Consider the following 24,576-nt stretch of genomic DNA (forward strand, 5'->3'; position numbering starts at 1 on the left):
ACGTATTCGTGCCTTGGCAGGAACGAATGACATCATCTTCATCTAGTCTGCTTTATCGTTTAGCAGTGCAGCAGCGAATGTCTGTCTAATTACACTTTATCTAACTAGCGGCAAGAAGGTTAAATGTCGATACGGCGCGCTAGTCCCGCAGGAATGACACACCGGGTTCTGAAATTAAGAAAGTCAGGATCGTACGGAGGTAATATAATCCCCGCCATTAGAACGAACGTACTGTCCTCCTCCATAGAGTATACTCAATGTAAGACTTTTTTTACCACAAAAAAATTGTTTCGGTTCGGACGGAACGCCACTGAGCGCCAAGGAGGGAGGAAAGCTTGTTCTGACATAAAATATCCGAAGCGGTGGCACGACATGAACGTTCGGGAAGATCCTGTGGTGCTGAGGCGATGAAGGCTGACAGGTGCGAGTTCATGTCCGTTGTGGCTGAAGACACTTAACGCTGGTAGTCGGAGAATGAACGAATGATATGCGTGGTAATAAAGTCTGTTAAGCTTCTGATAAAGTTCAGGAAACAATATGAACCCACGATGATAAAAGTACTTAGGGTCCAATCTTTGTCTGATAGACCGTAAGATTGACATAGAAGCCCTTTGCTTCCCTGACAGACAAGATCGTAAACTGGTGTAACTTCGGTCCAGAAGCTGACGCCACTCGCACGCTTCACACCGTGATGACGTCTATGCCAAGGGACAATCTCAACAGCTCCTAGGCTGTGGCGATAATGTTGCATGCCCCAGATGGGATTACGACACTACTGTCGTAGAAGTTGTCATCAACCTTCAAACAACTCAAGATGTATGATTTCAATGCAGTTTGTTGTAGCACGTACCTCACCCTAACAGTGACAATGGGAACGTCAAATTATATAGTAACCTGTCACCAGAGTGTGTCTCCTAAGTCGGAATCACGAAATGTGCCAAGTCCTGCGAAAGGCATGTGTGATTGGCATGTCAGCCTGGAGCACACGGTGCACTTGAAAGTTTGGTTGGAATCAATGACTTGTGGTCGAGTAGCTAGGGCTTGTTGCACGCTCGATGTGCCCTTAGAAACGCCAGTGTGGAGCTTGGAACGATAATAAATGTGGCATTGCTACCATCTTAGTCTTGCAAAGAACTAGGACAGTGTTCACGACTCCAAATTACGCATGGACACATGACCTAATCACAAAACTTGCACATTGAGTGCCCTCTATGATAATAGCCTAGTAAAGCACCAAGCAAGAGCGACTATTAACCTACCCAGCTACCGATCCCCACCGATCGAAACCCACCACAAGATTCAAGTGCGTGATTTGGCCCGCAGTGTTGGTTGATGGGCATTCTCTTCCAATTGGTCTTATTATAGGCAAAACATATCCATTGTGTTACTACGAACACCTGGCAACAAAAATACAACATGTGCAGAGTGACAAAGGAGTGTAAGAGTCCGTCAAAGACAGACACGAGGCGTTTCCAAACCAAACGACCAGCTATGCATCAAGCGAAGAGAGAAACAGAAATGAATCTGGGTGTAAATATGTAGTGGTCACAGAACGCAGACAAGATATAAATATTCATAGGCATGTGGGTGGTGTTTCAAGTGGAGAGGATTGGTGTTATTCACTCCACGCGAGTCTCGATCTCTTGAGCCTCGACCTCGGCTACCTTCACCTTCTCGTCGGTGTATTCAGGAGGAGGCACGAAGTGGGTTTCTGCATCATGTTCGAACATGATGTACCCGTGGCTGATCTCCTCCGATCTCTCACCTCTGACAGTGCGATACGCGAGGACAGACATTACCCAGAACATGCGAAGCAAAACACCGATTCCGCAACCTTTCCAAGCACATCAGAGATGATTTAGCGATATAATATAAGTACTCACCAAGAACGAACGCAACAGCGCGACCCTCCCATAAGCCGAGGGCCATAATGGCGCGGTGAACACGCCTGAGGAAAGATCCTGCTTTCTTGTGCTCCATGTCATGGTTATGGTGGTGAGGTTCAACTTCATGGTGGCGATAGATCCGCACCACGGATCCATCAGGAAGAAGCTCCTTGACATCGCCTGCATTTTCCTTCTCAGAGGAACTGGCAGGGACGCTTTGTGTAACAGGTTGTCCGAACAAGGGAATGGGGAGGATATGAAGTTCTTCAGAAACAGGACCGGGGTTGCTGGCGACTTCGCCCTTGAATGAGTCATGATCACCCATCTCGATAAGAGGAAGGCCGAGAGCATGACGGAATGCGTTTGACATGCGAAGTGCCTTCGCTTTCAGGGACGCGCCGCAGAAGTGATGTTTGCCCTTGACTTCGTTGGAAGTGGTCATTGTGAGGCTCGGACGCACCAAGCGGGCGACGTTGTCAGAGTCATCATTGCCATTCACGTTGGCGTTGGCGAGGGCATGGCCGAAGCGAATGTTTGCATTGGCATTTGAGGGGCGCTCAACTAAGACACGGAGGGGCTCCGCACTGACTTGGCTAACTGTAAGGGCGTCAGTAAGACTCATCACATGCTCACTCGAGTGAAACGTACCGATACCAGCCCCTGCAACAAGAACGGGAAGTATTGAGAGGCGCATCGGGCTGACTCTCGGAAAGATTTGGATATCTGAACTGGAAACTGAGGTTATAAAAGAAGGCGTTCACAAAATGAGATTTGTTTGAAGACTATAAAGGAGATGATTCAGCGTGGTAGTGTGGTGTGTGGTGTGTGGTGCAGTGGACTTTCATATTAGAACTCCGCCCTTGGCCAAGCTGTGTCAAGTTTCGGCCTAAACCAATAGACCTTTCCCCTTGATTATGACACACCACGGCCTGCGCCGCAGCATCATTGATATTCAAATGATCTACTTGTCATCACCCGTGTCGTGACCGGTCGTACTACTTTTTTTCTTATGCAGGTTTCCTTTATATCTTATTTTAATCCTTGTTTATTGTCCGTATCCAGGTCATCATAGTAAGTATGCAGGTGCGATTCCCAACCTGTCTTGGTCCTGGAGTGATACCATCCTGAACCGTCCCAGTGACTGACAACAAGAAAGAGTACTGCATGCTATTTATTTTAAGAGCTTGCCATAATTATCTGCAGGTATTCCAACTATGGTACTATGGTATCTCACCGCTAATTCATGCGTTAACAGCTACCTGAGATCGCATATATGTGATACTTATGAGTCCTTGTCTTCGAAATCTTTTGACCATGGCCAACCCTACCCATTTACTGCGTAACTTGATGGTATATCTCCTACATAATATCCCCTTTGGACTCGGACGTAGCTGCCTTGCTCTTGGAAATGTGGAATGTGACTCTACCCGCAGGTTCACCATTCCCAAGCAACTCGAGTCCAACCGCTGTCAGGGTCTGTTAGTCGAGTACAACTCGTTTGAATACCCTCTGACTCACGTGCATTGGAGTTCTCGAGGAGGTCACCAAGACTTTGATTATTCTCCGTCTTCTTGATGACCTTGTAGCTGAAGAAGCAACGGCGAGCGAACACCTCGATTTCAATAGAGGAGGACTCCATGGCATCACTAACTCCCCATCAGTCTTAGCCTACAAGACATTTGCAGGGCATACAAGGTTATACTATCCTTCCAAACAGCAACATACTCGCCATCTTTGGTATACTTGGTAATCTTCGATTGCTTCGTGAATCCGTCTCCCTTTATGCGGATGTAAAATTGTCCACTGAATAACCCGATTTTTTCTGGCAGTCCACTTGCTTTGATGTCTACGACCATACTCGTCAATAGCACCTCAAACCTGCAGCCAACTAAGCGCACCAGTGATCTCGACCGACAACTTGGACGGATGGACAGAGTCATCGTCCAGTGACGATGTCATGTCAGGTACTTCAGTGGTTGGAGAAACGTTCCGAGGTGGAGTTTGGTCTGACATGGCGTCCTGGCAGTATCCCAACTAGCTTGGATGGTAGTGGCAGGCCGTGGGGATTAGGGAGCAGACTTGTTCTCACTGATTTTTATATGATCGCAGTCCGCTTTGTCCTGGCGCAACACGCCCATTCATATCCATTCGGCGACCTCCAGTATGGTATGGCGGCATGCCATTACCGCAAATTGGAAGAGAAGGGCGTTGTGACAGTATGATCACCTCCTGAGGAGTCTATTGTTCGTTCGAAACGATGACTGAGAAGGGAATAGGACCCTTTTAGGATGTCTCATATCCTCAGTTTCTTAATCACTAGTAGAATTTCTACTAAAGGCTGATCACAGAAGACGGACATGGAGGTAGCTCGCCCGACTTGCGAGGTAAAGCACAAACAAGCCTTGAGGCTTTATTGCTGCTTACGCCTGATGGCCAACATATAAGCAGTGCTACTGATCGCCGAGAGGATACGCAAGTCACGACATGACGAACGTTCATGTTCGCTAGATGCTCGTATTTGGATTGCGCCCGCACATGCATAACGCACCCAAGTAATTCGAAGGTTCTTAGCGGCTTGTAGTATGGCTTCTAGGCTCGGTATACGCATGACTGTATCGAAGTAGCTCCCTTTGGTCATGAACAAGTGGATATCTCATCATACCTTCGTTCAAGAACCAGGCGTGTTTGGCGATTTCACAAGGACGCGTTGTCGTAAGGGCGGGAATTTGATCGAACTTTACAGTCAGCCTTGAGAAATACTGTATTCTGAATGAAAGATGCATGTGCATGATATTACACCCGTAGTATGGAAAATGCAGTTTAAAGCTTCGGAGCGTCCGCAAGTCAGGGTATCATTTTCCACGAAGTATATAGCATCCTGCTGTCTGCCTAATAGTTTTCTGTCGTGGTACTCGGAGACACCCATACAAATTCCAATGTATCATTATATTATTTGCATGTCCATGTAGTGAAAAGTACTGTATATACAATGCATCAAACAACACGCGTAACATCCACACTCTCAACCGGCTCTGCAAACAACGCCTCAAACTCCTTCGGACTATGTCCAATCACACCAAAAACAGTTTGGAGCGTACGCCCAAGGTACTCCAGCTCCTGAGTCACGCCTTTCATAGTAAGAGCATACGCAAAGAAAAGCAGCTGTCGAGACCCTTTCACATCCCTATTCCTGACTACATCCAATTTCCGGATTGCATTGACCTATAAAAGGATAGGGTATCTATCAGATCAATTTCGATGATGGATTTCGGAGACGTACCAGACGCTCCCTCGATTCCTCAGCTGGTGGGAGGTACGGAGGTAATGGAGCTTTCAAGCGAAAGGCGGATGCGAGTGTAGAGAAATAAAGAACGATGTTTCCGACCATATCTCTTCGCTCCTTATTCACGGGTAAAATGAAATCTTTCCTTACGGACTGAACGATGTTACGTCAAAACAAATCCATCATAAAGGAACGTAGATTACCGTAATCCACTCCTCTCGAGTAGTGACGCAACGCATGCTGTGCAGCCTATCCAGGATAGTCTGGAGACTCGTCAATATCGCTCGGTAGAGTGCTATAGGGAAAGGTCCCTTCAACCGAGGTTCATGCTGTGTCTGAGCCAAAAGATCTTGCAACTCAATGAGCTTCCTCTGGAGGTGCAATTCCCTGCAGAGTTCGGATTAGCGACAGTTGATGCATAGTAAGCCCACACAAACATAGCCATGAATTCGTGAACGTATTTGTCGAGCTTGGCTTTAGCGGACCTGGGCAGGAGCGACGTCGTCTCGTCCGCACACTGCGTCTCGGGCTCATCTTCATCTGCGTCATCTCCTACGCGAGGCACGCCTGAGTTGGCTGCCACCAAGTGGGTGTATAGCCATCCGATGTTCAGACAAAAGCTAGGCGCGACAGATCAATATTTGACGTGTTCAGCAAAGACAAACTTACTCTCCCAGCTCTCGACTGAGCTCCCTTCGCGCTTCTGAAGGCCACCAGAAACGAGATACAATCGCAGCCCAGAGAACACCAGCGGTAACCGCAGTCGAGCGATAAAATGCAATATCGATCACAGATACTTCGGCTTCTCGGACGTTGTACCTGAAAAACGACAAGGAAAGCAGGATAGATCAAAAATCTGTACGAGCAGCGAAGCTTCCGCCGACGTACGAATAAAGGCACGTCAAATTATATGTCAAAAGGGCAAATCTCCCTGTCGTCGCATACTCTGGAATCGCAATGACGTAGTAAAAGCAAGGGATCGAAAAAAAGAAACCGAAGATCGACAACACAATTGCATTCTCCGGGAAAAGGCTATAAATTCCAGCTGCGGCACAAGCTCCGAAACTTGAAGTGGTCAGAACAAAACGGGCGAAATGCTAAACAAGACAACGCACATAGTACCGAGGACACGATGAATGCTAAGGAAATTAGTCTAACAAATGAATCAGCAAGGACACAAGACCGTTAAAAATCATCTTACAGCTCCGATCGTAGGCGACATGACCCCAAAGAACTAAGGAGGAAAAAATCAGCCACACATAACAATGTAAAAGACGCCTGTACGCACAGAAATCAACGCCCATTCACCCTTATAATTCGTATACATCGGTCTCGTAGCATCAAAGAACGCAGGTGCAGCCAACACAGCAGTGGACATCCCCACTTTGAAGGCATATTTCATTTTGCGCTCTTTCAAAATTCCACCAAAATCCCAAAGTGCGCGCTTCATACGACCAATAAAAGGGAGGTTTGCGGGATGGGGCGTTTGTATCGTGTTTGGAGCGTGTGGTCGGACTTTTGGGAAGAATACTTTGGTGTGATGGGGGGAAGTGAAATATGATGCTTTATAGCACAATGTCAGATTATGAGCAGCCTTGAAAGTAATCACTGACAGAGTCGGCGCAGTCCTGACCGCTTGGATTTCTCATACGCCAAGTTACGTCGACGCAATCGCATTGCAGATAAAAGATTTGATGGGCCGTGCAAAATATATCGGTTAAACCAGCCCGGAGTATCCGCTCTGACTTGTTTGACTGCATATATTCTGCTCATAGCATCCGTGAGAGAAATAAGCTCTCTAGAGAATTCCTGCAACGTGAAAATGAAACTGAACCACGACTTCTTGAGTATGGAACCTCTCGAGTAAAATTATCGAGAGCTTACAAATAGAGAAGGAATATGTGTTCATGTTCGCTGTTCATAAGGACATTGTCCAATGGGACTGAAGAATCGAATGAACTCCCCACAGACGAGGCAGCGAAATTGCTCCGTTTGTATAAGCGCATAACAGCATGGTTCGAGGTGCTCTCGAAAGTAAACAGCGCACGGTCGATCTCATCAATCAGAAGATGGAAATCGTGAGGTTGAAGTGGAGCTTCTCTTTGGACATGTTTGCTCTGCGCAAATGCCTCGCGTAGACGTTTGAAACTTGCAGTACAGGTTCTCTTGCAGCTGCTTGTGAGTACCTTCCGCAGAACAGATGACGTTCGACTCACCGTCAGGGCCTTCAATGGTGGACCCAGTTCATCAACTACATCGCCGAACATATCCGCCGCAGCTTGTAGTAGAATTTCATCTGCATCATCCCTCATGTCCGAACCGCAATTGGACATCCTCCTCCCCTTCCCCATAGGAGAACGACACCCGCTTGAATCATGCTCTCTTCCGATCGTTTGATTGCGTCGCTTCAGCGTCAAGCGTCCCTCGCTGTGAGCCTTTGTGAGTTCGTACTGCAAGCGGGTGCCGCTTCTCAAGCCATTCAGATGTTGAGCAAGACGCGTGAGGCTATCAACCGCGTCCTCGTAGGCCTTGCCTCCTTGTCCGCGCAGACCGCTGAACCATTCCGATTTGGCTTCTTCTAAATTCTTTTTGAGACTCGTAAAACTTGCCTGGTGGTTCTCGACTGCCTTGTGTATTTTATCCTGGCTAGGCTGGCGAATGGGTTCTTCGAGGAGGAAAGTGTTTGTGACCATGCCAAGGAGGGTGGCAAACGAATCCAAGGTCTTTGTCATGTTCAACTGAAGGTTCTCTGTGGCGCTCTTGGGCCATAGCGTGAAACACACGACGTTTGATATCAAGGTGCCGACAAGCACGACCGAGAAGACTTGCAGGAGTGTTTCCAAGCCTCCTTCCCTGATAATTCTAAGAATATATCAGTGACATGCTTCAAATATGACGCATGATAGATAGCCTACACAACAGATAATATTATGGCAGTCATGCTACACGCTGATAAATAGTCAGTATTAACACGAATTAAAGCCTTTGACTGACATACCTGAATTAAAAGTGGGTTTGTCCATCCACACTTTTATCCAAGTGAGACCCCACATACTGATTCCGACCCACAAAATGACGAGGGCGTCACCAAGCCACTCCCATCCTGGTATGACCTCGAGGGACCAGAACATGGACATGCTTCCCAAACAAACAAATGCTGCATAAAGAAATGCAATGGAGCAGTACGAATTAGCCTCCATCATTCCCCCCATAGTTTTTGCGGGGTTATAGTAAATAGCGCTGCAAATGATCAGCGTCGTGTCTAAAAAGAGGTAGAGGAAGACACATACATGGTGGCTATCATGTGACCAGTGGGCGCTGGGAGGCCATTCCCTGCTCCCGGTGTGGAAATATCACTGAGGAATCCAGAGAGATATGGTGAAAACGTAAAGAGAGAGGCAATCAGATATGCCACTGCGCATTTGAGAATGTTCTTCCACAAAATTGGTATTGTGGGTGTTTTCAAGGGAGGAAACCGATGGCGTGATAGCAATGTAGGAGCGGAAGTAGATGAAGGGCCGTTGAGGCGGGCTTTGGAGTTGTCTTCTGATTCAGTGGGATCATGATGTCCATTGGATAGCTCTACCGACGCCTCTAGGGTGTTGTGCTCCTGCGGATGCGATTGGAGGACATTGTCGAATGGGTCGCAGTCAGTAGAGGCAGCTTCTGGAGTCACAGATCCCGCTGAAGAGTGCTCGGAGCTCACAAGATGGCGTCTGTCGTGTGTCATAGGGCTCCTCAGCTGGCCCTCATTCTCCATGAGTTGTTCGAACAGCGACCATCGCGATTCCGGTAGTGGGGGCCTGGGGCGAGACAAACGGACAAGAGAATGCCTAAGGTTCCGAGCACCAGCCATATTAACTCCTGAAGGAGGCGTATGAGCAACAACGTAGGAAACACTTCGATTCCGGCTTGGTCGTAAAGTGGACGACGGAAGAGAACCATAAGAAGGAATTGGGCGCATATGTGGAATACTAGGCTCTCCTAGGGTGATTTGGCCTGGAGAGCCCACAAAATGGGCACCACCATAGACTGGTGCATCACTGTAGAAAGACAAGTACAGAAGGTCATCCTGTGAGTTGTTCTCGTGAGCCTGAAATGACATGTTTTCGCATAGGACTTCAAGCTTCGATCTCAGGACCTGATGAGGTAACTGCCTTCAATGTGGACAAGGCGTGGTAGTGATCAAAGTGAAGGTATTAGTGGCACTAGTGATGGTTCACGACGTCGCGCTTATATGACAAGGCCCGTGCCAGTGGAGCCGATATTAATTGCAGACTTAAGTATAGCTTGGCGACAGACCGAAGAACATTATTTATGTTTGATTTATGTAATACAGTGGACCCGAACATTATGTAAAATATTTACACATGTTGACAACTTGAACGTTAACTCTTGACCGGACCAATAAATTGTTGTACCACTACTTATATGATTTGACTTTGTGTAGCATGCAAACTTGATGCAAACAGATGCAGGCGCAGCATGCAAATAACCTTCTGCGGTTGCCGGGAACAGCTCTCTCTTCACAAGCCAATTGAACTTCCTATCCTTTTGAATATTTTCCCATCGTCTGATATACTATGGCTCATAAAAGAAAATGCACAAACGCCAGCTCAGATCAACATCATCTGCTCAGTCGACTGTTAACATATTTGCCCCCATCTAGTCCATTAATTGGGTCCCCTCATAGTTCGCTGAGTCACGCCGACGAATGCAATAGCATCGTCAAGCGGTTCGAATGAGGAGACCTTGAAAAACACGCAGCATACTTCCTCGTTGCTCAAGCAGCCAACTGCAACGTCCTAGGGGTACAAAGCAAGCGTGTCCAGAAGCAAGTGCCAACCTAGACCTTTTTTTGCGGGTGCTCGACCTTGGCTCGACCGCATCCAAGGCGCCGCGACGCCTTCACTTCAGCCGAATTTCCTGCCACAACGGTTTTAAGTAGAACCAGAGACAGGCCCTGTGGAGCAAGGTAAAGCGAGTGGCTTGTCATGGTGCAGACTCAAGCCCGGGCCCAGTCGATAGATAGGGGAATATTCACCAGCTCGAAGAAGACACCCCTGAACCGCCAGAAAAGAAACGATACCCCTTGTAACAGTTAATTGCATCATCACATCTCCCCTGATTAGTACGACGCACCTGCAATATTCTCGCATTGTGGGCCCCTAATGTCCTCGAGGGTCAAGTCATTAATCACGTCGGCTGCCCTGAATTCCCGTGCTCTGAGTGGGACAACATTATCACCGGTCAGCCCGTTAACCTTGATGGCGTCCTCTCCAACTTTATGCAGGTCCAGAACTCGCGACTGTCACTACTATGTCGGATTGGCTTTCCGCATGTAACTGCCTTGCGCAAGCATACCGCTTCGCGCCCCCCCCATCGGACACATGAACTTGATGAACCTACGGAAATCACATAAACACTATGTTTTACGCACATCCCCATGGCACCCATGTCACTTCAAAATCATCAATTTCGACAAAGTAATCAGAAAGCGGGTAGGCTTATGCCGTAACTTGGAACTTACCAATTTCGAAAAATTTATGGGTACTGACTTCTCTTACTTCTTCTCTTATGGTCGAAACTGCGTGGAAAGCTTAGAGGCTGCATCTGAAGGCAAAACCCCCGACAGGGAGGAGCTCTGCTGACGCTAGTAGGTCTACGGCTTTTGCACATATTCCTCTTCATTTTGGCATCACATACGTGGTTGCGACTAGCAACCACCATGCATGTGAGCACGAGGAGGGCCCGGGTGGCTGTAGTCCACGGCTTTTGTATGACGGTCGCTCTATCGTGGACCTGCGTCACCATCGCCAGTCTGGATTGACTGATCAGTGTCAAGATGTCCCACTGCACATTCTTCATTCTTCCGAGTCGCCATGTAAAATTATTCTTTCCCTGTTACTCAAAATTTCGTCAACTCCTCAAAGCATCATCTCTCCTCGCTTCAATCAAATCAAATCAAGACAAATGCAAATGCAAATACGTATCTCAGCCTCCTTTCGCCGTGCGCCCCTTCATCTACATATAGCAATCTAAACAGAGATCTCCCAATCAATATGGTCTCAACAGTCAGCGCGATGTTGATCCGTGTAGCGATTCTGGCAACTCAGATCTAGCGCCCAACATTTGGGTATCTTTTCATGTGCCTGGTAGTCTGCATCCTGCTGTGTTTCCATTTCCATTTCCTTACTACCCCTACTCGAACTAAGCAGATCCAACGTAGTCGTGACTCGTGATGTGGCCTCTCGGGAGCTTTTTGAGCAGGTCGCGCAGCCGACGCCCATCACGCTTATATATATGCATCCACATGGACACTCAAACTTTCGCTGCATCTGGCCAAATGCATGAGCACCATGACACAGTATATAAAGCCACCAATAACGACATCCGCCGCTTTCTCCCGAAAGCAGTCCTGCATCTGAGGCCTGTCATGCATCACGGTGGCAAGTCTACCTGAACATGAACTCCAAACCCGCTGGATTTAGTTGACTGCACCAACGCGGCGGGCAAGCATCCACCATTTTCTTCTTCGATATACTACGTAACAGTACAACAAACAAGACAGACACAGTGCGACTAGTGCTCAACACAAATAGTACGCAAAGAAGACTTTCAAAACGGAGATGACTATTCAACAAGGGTCTATCAAAACACAAAACGAAAGCAAAAAGGAGATGAGGCACGACATACAAATATATCAACTAGAGTAATAATTACGATTCGGCGTGACGGGGAATGAAAATGAGGAATGTTTAGATTCGTGGGGTAATGCGAGTTTCAGGTCCGTAAGGTCTAGTGTCCGAGCTGCCGCTGTCCGTGGAGAATATTAAAACGTCCAGGCTAGATCACAACGTCCGAAAAGTACTAGATGTCCGTGAGGGGTCATAACGAACGTGAGCGTAACCATAACATAAGAATGCAAAAAGGCACTGTCCGTAAGAGATTAGCTAAAGTCCAGTCAAAAGTGAAGAAACGAGGCCAGGCGGGGAAAAGCGTCAATATAATAGCGTGTCCAAGTCATGAGAGCCAAGAGTCCGTAGGTCGGGAATTAAGTTTTTTTTTCCGAAGTGTGCACACGGACTGCTGTCACCAAGCATTTTCGCTATCGCTAAATAGGCTACAGCCCTGACAGTCGCTTTTGTACCTTGGCCACCGAATAACCCAGCAGGGGGAAGCGTGCGCTGAGGTTGTTCATAGCGTAAAGCATGGTCCCAATTTCACTACGGACATCCGAGCTGCTGACGAGTGGCCATGAAGACTCGATGACATTGAGTTCTCGAATCAATGTGTCCACAGCGCACGTCCAACAAGGCTGCGTCAAGAAATTAGTCAATCATTCTGTGTAGCACACTCAAAAAGATACTCACGCCGATAATGGGATCGAGGTACTCGTAATCTGTGTCAGCGATATGTTTGATGATGGATACAAGACACCGCGCAGCCCGAAGGCATTTTTCATACGAAACAGGGTCTTCAGCACCAAATGGATAATAGAGATTTATCATCGCAGCGTGAGCTAGCGTGTGTGTCGCAATGTAGGCGTGTTTCTCGTCAGGCACCGTGGCGTCGAGTTGATGTACCGGAATAAGGGTCTGGATAAAACGGGCTATCGTGTGTTCCAAAGTTTGAAAGTCGTCAGTAAATGCGTTCGACATTACTAAAGCTGCAAGTTGATCAGAAAGTAGTACTAGTCTGGAGAAAATGGGCCTACGTTGGTCCCAGGTTGATGCGAGGTGGTGCGCACGTTCGAACAGAGCGGATGCTTTGACACGGAGGGCCAGTGGGGAAAACCCTCCGCGGACGTTTGTGACCTGATGTTCAAAGAAGCTCCGAACAGTATGGAAGCTGTGCAAATCATCGATCTGACCCTGAGAAGAGTGAGTCAGTATATGTTCTACCCACTGATAACGTAAACGTACTGCTACATATTCTTCCATATCTTGCGGCCACGGCATTGTGATGGACGCGTATCCATCTGAACCATGTGGAATGGTCACTGGTTTGTGAAGTACCACCGACCAGCACCGATCCAGGACAAATACATGCCAAAATGTCAATATGCGCTCGCCCTGCTCGATAGCGTCTTTCGGGGGGTCAAGTTTGAAGGGTGAAATGGAGGCTGTGGTCTCAAATGATGATCGATTGGTCATTGCTCCGTGAAGGCCGCATTGAATAGCCAGTGATGCAGCAGCGTTGGCATGGTAACTGCCTTCTAATGACCTTCCGTTTGATAGGAAGTACACGGACAGAAGACAGGATGCTTGGATGACATCAAGCAACCTGTTTTGGTACTGGATGGCATCACTGAGAGAGTCGAGGGCTCGACTCAAGTAATGAGACTCGTGCGTGCTAAGGGGGCCTGGCCTGGAGATATAGCATGCCCACAAAAATATAGCGTTAGTGAGGACAGGGTGATGCTGCTCCATGACAGGTCGAGTGAAAGATTCTCGTAGTCGGCCCATGTGCAGACCCAGGAGGGACTGTCGAGAATGTGAGAAAAAGACGTCTACGAGTGTTTGAGCGAGCTCTATCGTGGGTTGTGGTTCCTCATGGTAGATATCCGTAAATGGCGTAGGTGAGGGTGAGGGAATGCCCTGTATCCAAGAGCTTTGAGGGGAATTGTTTGCTGTAAAATATAAGACTTAATGCGAGATAATCACAGCGGATCAACACACCGGAAGGAGAGAAGGAAGACACTGAAAGTGAGAAGCCTGTGCTTGCCGGAGAGCCAGTAAGGGAAGACGAGGAGCTTTCTGAGCGACCATGACGATGCGGATCATGTAGAGTTACGGATGGCGAGGTATACTCAGGATCCTCGAGCTCTCGTATACGCTGTTCTAAACGCTCGATATGTTCACGGAGAAGTTGAGTTCTCGTCTTTCCCTTTCCATCGTCGTATTGACAGGCGTCATGCTGTTTTGCACGAACACATTGTTGACAGGCTGGTTTGCTACCATCACATCTCTGATGACTTGATTAGCGACTGACAGAGTATCAGGAATATATGATGACTTACCATCTTCCTCTTTCTGGACAAGGCGCGTTTAAGCATGGTTAGCGAGTTTTGATGAATGATAGACGAATAGAGAAAATACCTGCAACGCAAGCATGCTTTTCCCCTCTGGAGAGTTGGCGGGGGCGTGGTGGACTGATTACTGGCCATTATGGGAACGGATACTAAATATACACGAATGAGAGTGGAACTAATGGGTGAAACCGCATCAACGAGCTGCGGAGTACAGGCTTGAAGAAGAGTAACATACCAAAGAGCCTTGTGGATGTGACCTTGGGGAGACGCTAAAGATGAAGAAAGAGAGGGAGTATGAGTACTCCAGGCATGAAGTGAACAAGTGAGACCTAGTAGTAGGGGGGCGGTGACACGAACTAGTCAGAAATAATTTACTGAAAGCACATGAACAGTGTGCTCAAATAGTTCCTGAAGCCGTGACTTGTCTGGTTGATCAGATAGCAGAGCCCGCGTGATGTCGGACAAACCTTTGACTGGTTAGTTCCGCCGGAGATCCAGGAAACTTCCGAGGTTTTACGATCCCGACAAAACTCGATGATGATCCACATGCAAGGGCGGTCTTTGGTGGCTGTTTGTTTCTATTAGGATCCTTTGCTGGTCAAATCTCACAACGGTCTTCCTATCCCGTGTCCGTCGTCTCAGAGGTTCATAACCTCCAGGTAATACTAAAAATCTATCACTTGGCACAGATTCCCACTTATTGCTGTACAAGGTCAATGACAACACAGCTTTTACCCGGTATTCAGACTCATCACGGATTTCAATGAAATCCGACCGTATAGGTACGCCGCACAAAACAATGTGGTAGTACTTTCACCTCCTCTCTCGCAAACAAGCCTGACGAGTCGCGCGAAACTATTATCTGACTTCTGGCTGTTAAAATCCGCCAAGGCAGATAGGTTCTTCGTCATCCGACGGAATGAAGCAGGGCCAACCATCTTCGCCACGTTTCTCTTCATATCCGCGGAATGGGTAACGACCTACGTTTTTAGGACTTTTCAGACAACCGGCCCTGCAATATTGAATTCTTCATCTCATCTAGGACTCCCTTCATGTCGGACTGCGTGGCGCTAAAACATCTGTGCAGACAATCCATCTTACGACACTCCAGTATCAGATCTCTCAGGTTACTTCCATTCATCGGTCCTTTTATTCCCTCGGTCCGCAACGGGACGGAATGTTGCGACTAACAATATCTTGGAATCAAAACTAACAGTCGACGTTGAGCTACTACCAGAGACTGCGCCAATGTATTTGCTCTACATGCTCCCATAGAAGGCAGACTTGATACCGTTAACATGCCTTATCAGTATGTTCAACTTCTACGTTGCTTTATCTTGCACGCTTCACATCAAAAAACTGTTATCGGCAGCTTCCATCATAAATCATGCTGGATTATTTTCTGCAAGCATAGTTTACCACACTGCCCGTGATACATTGCATCAACCATCTAGCCTTATAAATAATTAAGGTATCAAATAAGGTGCGCCACAGTCCAGTGCAAAATTGCTATTGAATCAGCTTGCATTAAGTTTGAGATTCTGCTAAAGCGCTCAAGCTAAGGTTTGATGGTGTACCTTCTCCCCCGCATAACCTGCCGTCCTCGTGTTCACAGAAGTTACGGTACTCCAGGGTGCTCCGCTCTACCGTTTGCCTTCTGCCATGATGCCCTTCATAACCGACGCTGTTATGAGCAAGTTATGATCGCGGGTAACTTCTTTCCCGGGCTTACCCCATCACCTGATGACGTCAACAGATCTCGAGGCTCTGTTGTTCATTGCATGGCTTTACACCGCTCTTTGATCAATTTTCCGACTCGAGCATAATTATATGTTGGGACTGATCGTATCCATATTACATTACTAGTCTGACAATGCAAGATGTCGAATTCCACGACATCACCTTGCACTGGCAAGTCAGCCTGAGAACGCTCGAGGTTTGACGATACTTTTCAGACTCTTCCTTCATCTCCGTCTCAGCTGCCATTTGCCCGTTGATGAAAAACCATACTTCTGTTCCCCCATCGCTTCTGTCCCCTATCGTTCACAATGAGTATCAGGGTACACACTGCCTCAGAATTTTTATTGCAAAGTCCCAACCTCCGTCTTCTTTGAATCTGAGCTTCGACTGCACAGGCGCAAGCAGCAAGCTTATCTCTCCGAGGGCCTGTCTACATTCCGTACGTCATTGCTATCACATACAACTAACTCTCATCCTAGTGCAAACTTAATATTTTTGTTTCTTAAGTTAGCGTTTAGACACCCACCACGTTATTCTCGCTAGTACATGTCCGGGGCCGGGTATCGGTATCGGGCACAGATACTGCTCTGCGTTTGTTCCCGATCTACGTGTTAACGCACGCCGCGTGCCTCGTACCAAGGTCAGTTGGTCTAACGGTGCCGCAATCACAACATCATTTCTATCAAGCTCGCACGACGGGCAGTACCTGTATCGTTCGGGGCCGTGCACAGACTAAATACCACCTTGAACCATGGTCCAGTATTCCAATTCTCCTCGATACGTTCGGTTCCGCTGACATTGATCGGCGACTACCTCACCGTCACAAATGCAGCCGTACCCTGAGCACCCACAGTAGTCTTTTTCTCCCCACCAGCAATAGATAAGAACCTGATCCACACCCAACCCCGGGTTCTACCCCGTTGAGATCCCTGCTCAGCATTTACCCTGACATAACCACTGATATCAACTCTCACAGTGGCAATTCCACACCTCGACATATTCGGTGCCGCTCATTTTTCCCATCTCGTACTCCGTGCTTGTGACACAGGCTGTTTTGATCTCGCTCGGAAATACAATGAGAGGGATCTGAGCTTCGAATTCTTTGTCTTGTGGGTCATTTTTGCCAGCGGTGGTATCATCTATGACTATTAATATTAGCGGGGATATTTCCAATGTCTCTTCGCGGGAGGTTTGTTGCTCCATTTGCAATAATCGTGGCATGATAATTGTCATTGATAGGCATCAACATATGCGTTTGTCGGTCCCCGATGACTTCTGAAGGTCAGGGACGTTTGCTTCCTATTGCCTCGGGAATTTCGAATTTGGTCAGGGAGTCGTCGACTTCTTGCGCTGAGTGCGCAAGATAATTACGAGAGTCTATATCTCTACGCATGGTATATCTGCATAAGGAATTAAATACAATATTCATTTGCACGCACATGTCATTCGTTCCTGACAGAATTGAGGAGGTCGTCAATTGCCGAAGGGCTTAAATTTTCAAGACTGGTAGATAACAAGAGGCTTCGCGAAGGTCATTTTGTTCTCCACAATGTCGGATGATCATTGATATCAGATAATGATGCATGATGCATGATGATACAGACGCCGTGCCGCCGGAACTCTTCGTACGATCACATTTACCTGGAAGCGGCCCCTGGACTGTTCAATAGATCAGGCCAACTCGAACCAACTGTAAAACTGTAAGAAATGTCCCGCCGGATAGTAAAATACTGTGAGTGCCTCTACGGCGCTAGAATTTTACGATCGAAGTGGTCAGCGAACCTAGACACATACATACACCCCATCAATCCGCTGTCATCGTGCAGAAGTGGGGTAGAATTCGAACCTCCAGTCCTATTTATAGAGGGTGATGAATCAAGCTATTGGAGACGAATCACGGGAAATGCCTCAACGCAATGCCTCGACATCCGTTGATCGTGCGCGCGAGGAATGTCCCTGCGACTACAAATGCATTGCGATATGACTCGCTTACCTATCATGGAGTGCCGCCAGAGACATCCGTTGATCGTGCGCGCGAGGAATAACCGTTAACCAGCGACTCCACATAAGTACTATGCAGCACATGCATGGATGACTTTAAACTCCGCTGATCGCGAGGCGACTGCACATGTACGAGCAAGTTACGCGGAGTTGCTAGACGAATCATATACCTCCACATCTGCTGCAGCGACCGCGATAGGTGCAAGTTACCCCTGAGGCGAATCAAACACCTTGGATCGTGAGAAATCTGCAAATGACATGCCGCCCAATATATAAACCAACCGTGATAAGTACAATTTACCTAAATCCAAAGCCAGAATAAAAGAATGGCCGTAAAAGTGTCATGTTAAATACGTGGTAAGTGTCAGATCCTAAGTAAGTCAGTATGAGTATCCGAGTTGAGTGAGCAGCAAAACCAAAACTCTGTGTATGGTATCACAATAAAATAATAGATGTGTGGTATAGTCTCTTTTCTTTAGAGCAATATGGTGAAGAAGGCTGCCACAGATGCAAGAAGAGTGAGGGAGACAGCGATATTTGATTTAGAAGATGCAGCGCCGAGGAGGGGGTTGCCTGAGCTGCTGGTCGAGGTAGCTGAGTTAGTCACCTTCGCAGGGTTTGGATTTGAGGTGCCGGTTGCTGTAGAGCTCAAGCCACTGGCAAGCTGTGCAAAACCGACAGCAGCAGGATTGGCACGGAAAACGGAGTACACATTCTTGAGGAACGTGTCACCAATTATCCAGGTGGGAACGTTAGAGCCACTGCCAACGCTGGTGCCAATGTCAAAGATACCACCAGCGCACATCTGAGTCGTAGCAGCCGAGATAGAACCGGAGATAGAACCGAGGTTCATGTCGGCAGGGTTGATCGTCCAACTAGAACCGCCGAAAGATATGGTGACTGTGACATCAGTGGTACAAGCTAGAAATAGATGAGTCTTCTGTTTGTCCAACATTGTACAAGTGATACTGACGGAATGCGTATAGGCCTGCGTATGCTCCCGTAAGCGCTTCGGAGCCTGGAACTTGGGCCCAAATATCTGCGGCAACGGTGGAGGGTGCGGCGATGAGGGTAGTGCCTGTGTCGATGGCAGCAAGGGAACTGGATCCAACACTGACCGTGTTGCCTTGCACAGAGAGCGCTGTTCATTTGTGACCGATCAGTAGAGCGGCGATATAACAAAGTAAAGAAGCTAACAATTAACATTGAGCAACCAATACGATGCCGGACCGGTTAGGTCCAAGTACTCAATGGAGCCCTGGTACAAGCTCGAGTTTGTTCCACCAAGAGTGAGGACACCACCAGGGGCACTGCTCATGGTGGATGCGTCGATATAGCGTGCAAGGTAGAAAGAGAACAAGGGTTCTGAGAGCTGGTTGGCATTATAGAGAGCTTGCCAAAACGGGGTGGCATTGAGGGCAGAAATGGTGTTGAATCCAAGACCCATGATACCTGAGAGTTCGCCATCGATCAAACCAGATGTAGTTGAAGAAACAGCCACTGCGACCGAAAATAAGCCTGAATCTAACTCAAGTCGAGATAGACGTACGTAGTTCTTGTTGAGTGATAGTGAAGCCACCGAAGGTGACAGTGTCTTCGGCGACAGACCCTTTGACTGATCCTGAGCCATAATTAATCTGCAGTGGAGTGCCTGACGACTGGAATGTCGAGGATTTTGAGGTAGTAAACTCATATGATGCGCAAGCGGAACATGAGGATGTCGCAACCCAAAGGTCTGAAGAACCAGTGTCGAGAACAAGATCAAAATTCTGGGGCCTTGGAGACGATAAGTATTTGTGAAGATTGTTTCAATATTGTGACTCACGGAGTCCCAATGCTCACGACACTCGAATAACTGGAATCGTTATCCTAATAGAATTATTATCCAAACTAAATATAAAAGCCCGAATTGCAAACCTCATCAGTGATTGGGACTGCAGCGGTGTTTGCACGCTTGGAATATGTGGCACTTGTTGGCCGAAAACCATATTTTGCCTGTAATGCTTCGACGGCTTTCGGTAAGTTTGCGACTCTATTTGTTTGACTACGTCTGACGATTGGGACATGAATAACACCTGCATCCGGGTGGGGAGCAGCGAGAGCAAAGGGAAGGAGTGCGGCAGCTATTAGAGGTAGAGAAAACATCATAGAACAAGAAGGAGCTCGATGAGAGAGAAAGAAAGAAAGAGAGAAAGTACTTAAACACAAGACTAGCTTGCGTGAGTGGGCTTGTGTCAAGAGGAAACTGAACACTTGGCCTTGCGCAGTGCAGGGCTGTGCAAGCTGATATCTCTTGGCTTCCACGATTAAAGTTATGACAACCTTGTTCCCACCCATGTGGGGTGATTCTGGACCCTAATTCGAAAGGACAATTGTTTTCAAGCAGCCTTCATCGATGCCATCGATGCATCCTTGTTTCAGACTCATAATTGACTTTAGTCGTGCTGCAGATTTTATTCGAGGAGGAACTCGAACTGCGAATTTCCAAACTCATGCGATTACAGTCATGATGCGCTAAATTTCAAAGTTGCGGCAGTGCGTCAGATGACCATGTCATGATCAACTCGTGTACACAGCCTTGGCAAAATCTGGCTGTAGGCTCTAGGTACGGACTCGCTTTGGCGCAGCCACTGTTTTGTATATCATCCTCGGTGCTGTGCATGTGTCCGCAAGAGCCATTCGCATCAGCGTTTCGGGAGGTTGTTAGATCTCGCCATGAACCTTACTTCAACGAGTCCTTGTTCCATCGCAGGTAAGGTAAACATATGATTGCCCCAATTCGATTATCTGCTTTCCCTGTTTCTCAGCGTCTCTCGCGCGTGTCATAACACTGCGATCTAGAATACCTCGGTACGAGGCCGCGTGATGATTATCTTTGTTATCTTAGCTTTATTGCTATGACACTGTGTCCATGTTCTGCCAACGTTTCGTAAGTTCCCTCGTTCCTTTCATCTCGCGATGCATTCCCCTTCAGCGACACGTGCATGAGGTCAACTTGGGTCCAGTTCGATGTCGAGGCCCAATACCGCATGTCCCGGCAATTACATCGCTTGCATTTCACTTCTCCGTTTGCGTCATCGATGTCTCTTGCCCGTGTACAAGCATGCTCTTGTTGCTTTCTTGGCTGTCCCATACAGGATACCACCACAATTGCTTGTATTAGCGGTCCTACTAATAAAGCACTGTTTGTTTTCCCCGCAAGGACATAAATTAGGGGTCACGGTAATAATAAGGCACCATATAAGGATACGCGACCCTCATTTTTTATCGAATATGGAAGGCGTTTTGTGTGCATCAAACGCGTGCTCGACGACTGTCAAACCCATTCATCACATCCAAATCCCTGGCCCATGAAACCGTGTCCGCATAGACACCAAAACACAAAATGAAAAGATCCCAAGACTCCGTATCGTCTCCCCGAAAATCATCTAATCACAAAAAAGCTAAGGTAGCGCCTAACCAGGTCCACCACGCGAGTACAGCACGCGAGGATGATCATGATGCTGGTGAAGCGGAATGGACCCGCGTGGAAAAACGCAAGACTAAAAAGAACAAGAAGGTCGAAGCCAAACACGATGTGTGTCTTATTAGTGCCTTCCTTTGTCGTCCGCAGCTTTTTTTGAATGAGATATATGTTTCTTTCTGGTTTTAGGCACTGATGCCCAGATTCATGTACGTGAACGGTGAGATCGTAAAGAGAAAAGATGCTGTCCATATAAACGTGAGTCACTTGTTTTTAGGAGTCCTGGATATATTGACCCTGCGTCGTCGTCGTAGGACGTTCGAGATTTGGTGTTGCACATAGTCGCAGATGCACCTCCGCCTAACTGGGTCAAGGTTGAGGTATGTTTTCACAAGTTTCATCTCTGGATCATAGTTTTCACCATCATCTGTCCAGCACGCCCGATCGATTGAGAAAGTCGTAACACTCCTCATACCTGGAATCCTTCCTTCTACCTTGGCTCTTCCGCCCCTGCCGACCTCAGCCACCGTTAACCCAAATATTCCACTCCCAATTCCACTTCCTGCGGAATCGCACACTCCCATTCCCTTCATCGCATCTACTTACAGCCATGCATGCCCAACTCGTGCTCCAGGCGACCAAACTCGGATGTACTCCGTTCTCAGCGAGTTCTTCCAATGCCAGGTCACACCACAGGAGAGAGCCAAGAGACAAGCACAGCGAGCCTGTATGTATGCTATCTATAATATCCTTGCCAAGATTGACGATGGCCTCGTGTAGCACAACGTGCCTTCGATGGCACACCGGCATTGTACTTGTTAACGTTGAGGGAGATGATAGAGAACGAGTATCCAATTCCCTCATACATGGCTGATGTATTTGAGAAGGGACCCGGTTGGATCGAGACTCCACAGGCATCAGAAGAATCACTGTTATTGCTTCCAGCAGATAAGCTAGAATCAAAAATATATGCTATCGATTGTGAAATGGTCCGTGACTGCAGAGCTGGATGTAGTGTCGCTAACTCAAACCAAACTCCAGTGCTTGACAGAGGACGGCAAAGAACTCACCCGGGTTTGTATGATCGATTACGAGAGCGGAATAGTCGTATACGACAAACTCGTCAAGCCCCCAAAACCAGTCACCGATTACATGACTAGGTAAGCGGGATCTGACATCTGATGATCAAATCTCGATTCTGAAGATTGTTTCAGATGGTCAGGCATCACAGAATCTTTGCTCGCATCGGCTACGACAACTGTTGCTGAAGTTCAAGCACAGATCATGCCCATCCTCGCACCAAAAGATGGGCCGACCTCCATCCTGGTCGGACACTCCCTTGAATCTGACCTCCGTGCCCTGCGGATCTGCCACCCGAAGTGCATCGACACCGCGGTCGTTTACCATCACCCACGCGGCCGGCCGTTGAAGCCCGGGCTTGCGTGGCTCACCAAAAAATGGCTGAATCGCGAAATTCAGACACGGGGTGATAGTGGACACGACCCGGAGGAGGATGCGCGGGCGTGTATTGACCTCCTGCGGTCGAAAGTAAGATACGGCCCAAGCTATGGGGAATTCAAGACTGATTTTGAGAGCATATATGAGCGTATGGGGAGGGCAAGCGGGAGGGGAGGACCAGGATCTGTACGGAGTGTAGTGGTGGACCATGGAAACCCTGGTGTGATGCATGGATCCAAAGCCAGCTCGAATGTGCCATGTACTAGCGACGCAGAAGTACTCGATGGACTGTTACAGGCTATTCCAGCACACGAATATGCATTTGGACGGTTTACCGGTGTTGCAGATGCACTGGGCTGTGAGTACCGTATAACTGTTCGCCCCATTGTATATACTTATGATTTTTAGGGCTAACACCAAAGACGTCCGCTGGAGAGACCCCAGTCGTCACCCCAGCTGAACCATCGCCCGTTATTCTCGCCAACGCCCAAGCAACTCTTAACAACCAGCTAGTCACCCTCTACGCGTCTCTCCCCGCACGGACGGCATTGATCATTTTCACCGGTCACTCGGATCCCCGACGGATGGCCAGCCTAAATGCCAGGAAATCGGCATTCGAGTCTGCTATTAGGAGCGGGAAGAAGGCCGAAGACATCGATAAGGCAGATTGGTGGACAGCTAGTGAAGGGCGTGAACTCGAGGAGGAAGTGGAGAAGGCGAAGAGAGGATTGTTGTTTTTGGGAGTGAAGTGAAGTGCAAAGGATAGGTTTGTTGGATTTGCATCTCGTTGCTGTCTCATGGTGATTTTCCCTGTGCATATATCTCCACTCTGGCATATTTCATCTTGTGGTTTTATGGTTCATTCGTCCCAGTCCAAACCAAGCACTCCTTCCTTTCCTCCTCGTACAGCGGCTTCCACGGCTTCTGCAAGTTGTCTCAGCGTCCTGGTGTCTTCATCTAACTCTTGAGGCCCCAATAGGTCGTTCTTAAGCTGCCTAGTGTCAACTCCAAGGGCGCGATGTAAGGCATCCTCTCTATCTGCACCTCTGAGCTTGTCTATGGAAGTGAGGAGCTCTGGTAGACGAGGATTCAACTCCAGCACGCGACGCACAGCAGCGGAAGTAGCTAACAGACAGACAAAAGGTTGAACGCAGGAAGGAAAAGTTGTTGAATGGACATACCGATGGCTTCGTATTGGTGAACTTGTAGCGGCCTTGGGTCATCACGTTTCAATGGGTCAGGATATGCTGATTCTTCGGGTACGTAGGGCCAATTGAGAGAAGTGAGAGGGCGTAGCGGCTTTGGATCGTCGACCGTCTCTTCTGCGGATGAAGGTGGTACTGCTAATGTTCTGTCTGAGCAAGGGTCTAGATGAAAGGAAGGAAATGTACCTTCATGAGTCACGGCTGAAGTTTCAGTAGAGCCGCAAGATTCTGTGAGGTGACTTTTTGGATGAGATTTAACTGGCGTGTGTTTTTGTTATACCTTTATGTCGTTTGTAGCATGCAACGGAGCAGCTGAAGATAGATATGAGCAAACGCTTTGAAACGCGATGACACAAGGTAAACATACTAGACAGTCGCCCTGCATTTCGAGCATGTATATTTTGATTCGTTTTCATTACAGACATGGCAAGATCGAGGGGGCATCGTCGAAGTGGACCGTCAAGCGGGCTTCAGACAGTTTCAATTTAATACCGCGTGGCACGTGA

General features: G+C 47.9%; 6 protein-coding genes across 6 annotated transcripts; 1 reads left to right on the forward strand and 5 right to left on the reverse strand.

Moving 5' to 3' along the window:
- Positions 1-1,151: 1,151 nt before the first annotated feature.
- On the reverse strand, positions 1,152-2,740 carry HD556DRAFT_1301404 (uncharacterized protein). Its single transcript, XM_041299471.1, has 3 exons — positions 2,535-2,740; positions 1,884-2,483; positions 1,152-1,834 (listed from the first exon to the last, which is right to left on the reverse strand). Exons 1-3 carry the CDS (start codon positions 2,578-2,580, stop codon positions 1,620-1,622), a joined length of 861 nt encoding a protein of 286 aa, XP_041152835.1. The 5' UTR covers positions 2,581-2,740; the 3' UTR covers positions 1,152-1,619.
- A 2,029-nt stretch (positions 2,741-4,769) lies between these two features.
- HD556DRAFT_1422667 (Fusaric acid resistance protein-like-domain-containing protein) lies at positions 4,770-9,513 on the reverse strand. The gene is made up of 15 exons (XM_041304530.1): positions 8,460-9,513; positions 8,168-8,409; positions 8,085-8,118; positions 7,386-8,031; positions 7,054-7,334; positions 6,783-6,997; positions 6,458-6,732; positions 6,371-6,403; positions 6,285-6,322; positions 6,058-6,234; positions 5,839-5,988; positions 5,607-5,789; positions 5,373-5,556; positions 5,167-5,322; positions 4,770-5,108 (listed from the first exon to the last, which is right to left on the reverse strand). The coding sequence occupies exons 1-15, from the start codon at positions 9,272-9,274 to the stop codon at positions 4,881-4,883; spliced, it is 3,657 nt and encodes a 1,218-aa protein (XP_041152836.1). The 5' UTR covers positions 9,275-9,513; the 3' UTR covers positions 4,770-4,880.
- Positions 9,514-11,837: 2,324 nt separating this feature from the next.
- On the reverse strand, positions 11,838-14,338 carry HD556DRAFT_1458788 (uncharacterized protein; the record flags this gene model as incomplete). The annotated part of the gene is made up of 6 exons (XM_041308198.1): positions 11,838-12,487; positions 12,543-12,838; positions 12,887-13,043; positions 13,095-13,801; positions 13,851-14,139; positions 14,192-14,338. 6 exons carry the CDS (start codon positions 14,336-14,338, stop codon positions 12,293-12,295), a joined length of 1,791 nt encoding a protein of 596 aa, XP_041152837.1. The 3' UTR covers positions 11,838-12,292.
- Positions 14,339-18,419: 4,081 nt separating this feature from the next.
- Positions 18,420-20,089, reverse strand: HD556DRAFT_1435157 (aspartic peptidase domain-containing protein; the record flags this gene model as incomplete). The annotated part of the gene is made up of 6 exons (XM_041305396.1): positions 18,420-18,865; positions 18,918-19,085; positions 19,142-19,444; positions 19,494-19,720; positions 19,770-19,813; positions 19,862-20,089. 6 exons carry the CDS (start codon positions 20,087-20,089, stop codon positions 18,420-18,422), a joined length of 1,416 nt encoding a protein of 471 aa, XP_041152838.1.
- A 1,525-nt stretch (positions 20,090-21,614) lies between these two features.
- Positions 21,615-23,617, forward strand: HD556DRAFT_1250000 (uncharacterized protein; the record flags this gene model as incomplete). The annotated part of the gene is made up of 7 exons (XM_041298893.1): positions 21,615-21,665; positions 21,722-21,787; positions 21,843-22,134; positions 22,188-22,396; positions 22,449-22,567; positions 22,622-23,223; positions 23,274-23,617. The coding sequence occupies 7 exons, from the start codon at positions 21,615-21,617 to the stop codon at positions 23,615-23,617; spliced, it is 1,683 nt and encodes a 560-aa protein (XP_041152839.1).
- On the reverse strand, positions 23,366-24,514 carry HD556DRAFT_1458820 (uncharacterized protein; the record flags this gene model as incomplete). Its single annotated transcript, XM_041308199.1, has 4 exons — positions 23,366-23,990; positions 24,047-24,256; positions 24,330-24,382; positions 24,438-24,514. The coding sequence occupies 4 exons, from the start codon at positions 24,512-24,514 to the stop codon at positions 23,725-23,727; spliced, it is 606 nt and encodes a 201-aa protein (XP_041152840.1). The 3' UTR covers positions 23,366-23,724.
- Between the last annotated feature and the right edge of the window lie 62 nt (positions 24,515-24,576).

The sequence above is a fragment of the Suillus plorans genome (assembly GCF_016647745.1).
Source record: "Suillus plorans strain S12 chromosome Unknown HD556scaffold_112, whole genome shotgun sequence".
Lineage (NCBI taxonomy): Eukaryota > Fungi > Basidiomycota > Agaricomycetes > Boletales > Suillaceae > Suillus > Suillus plorans.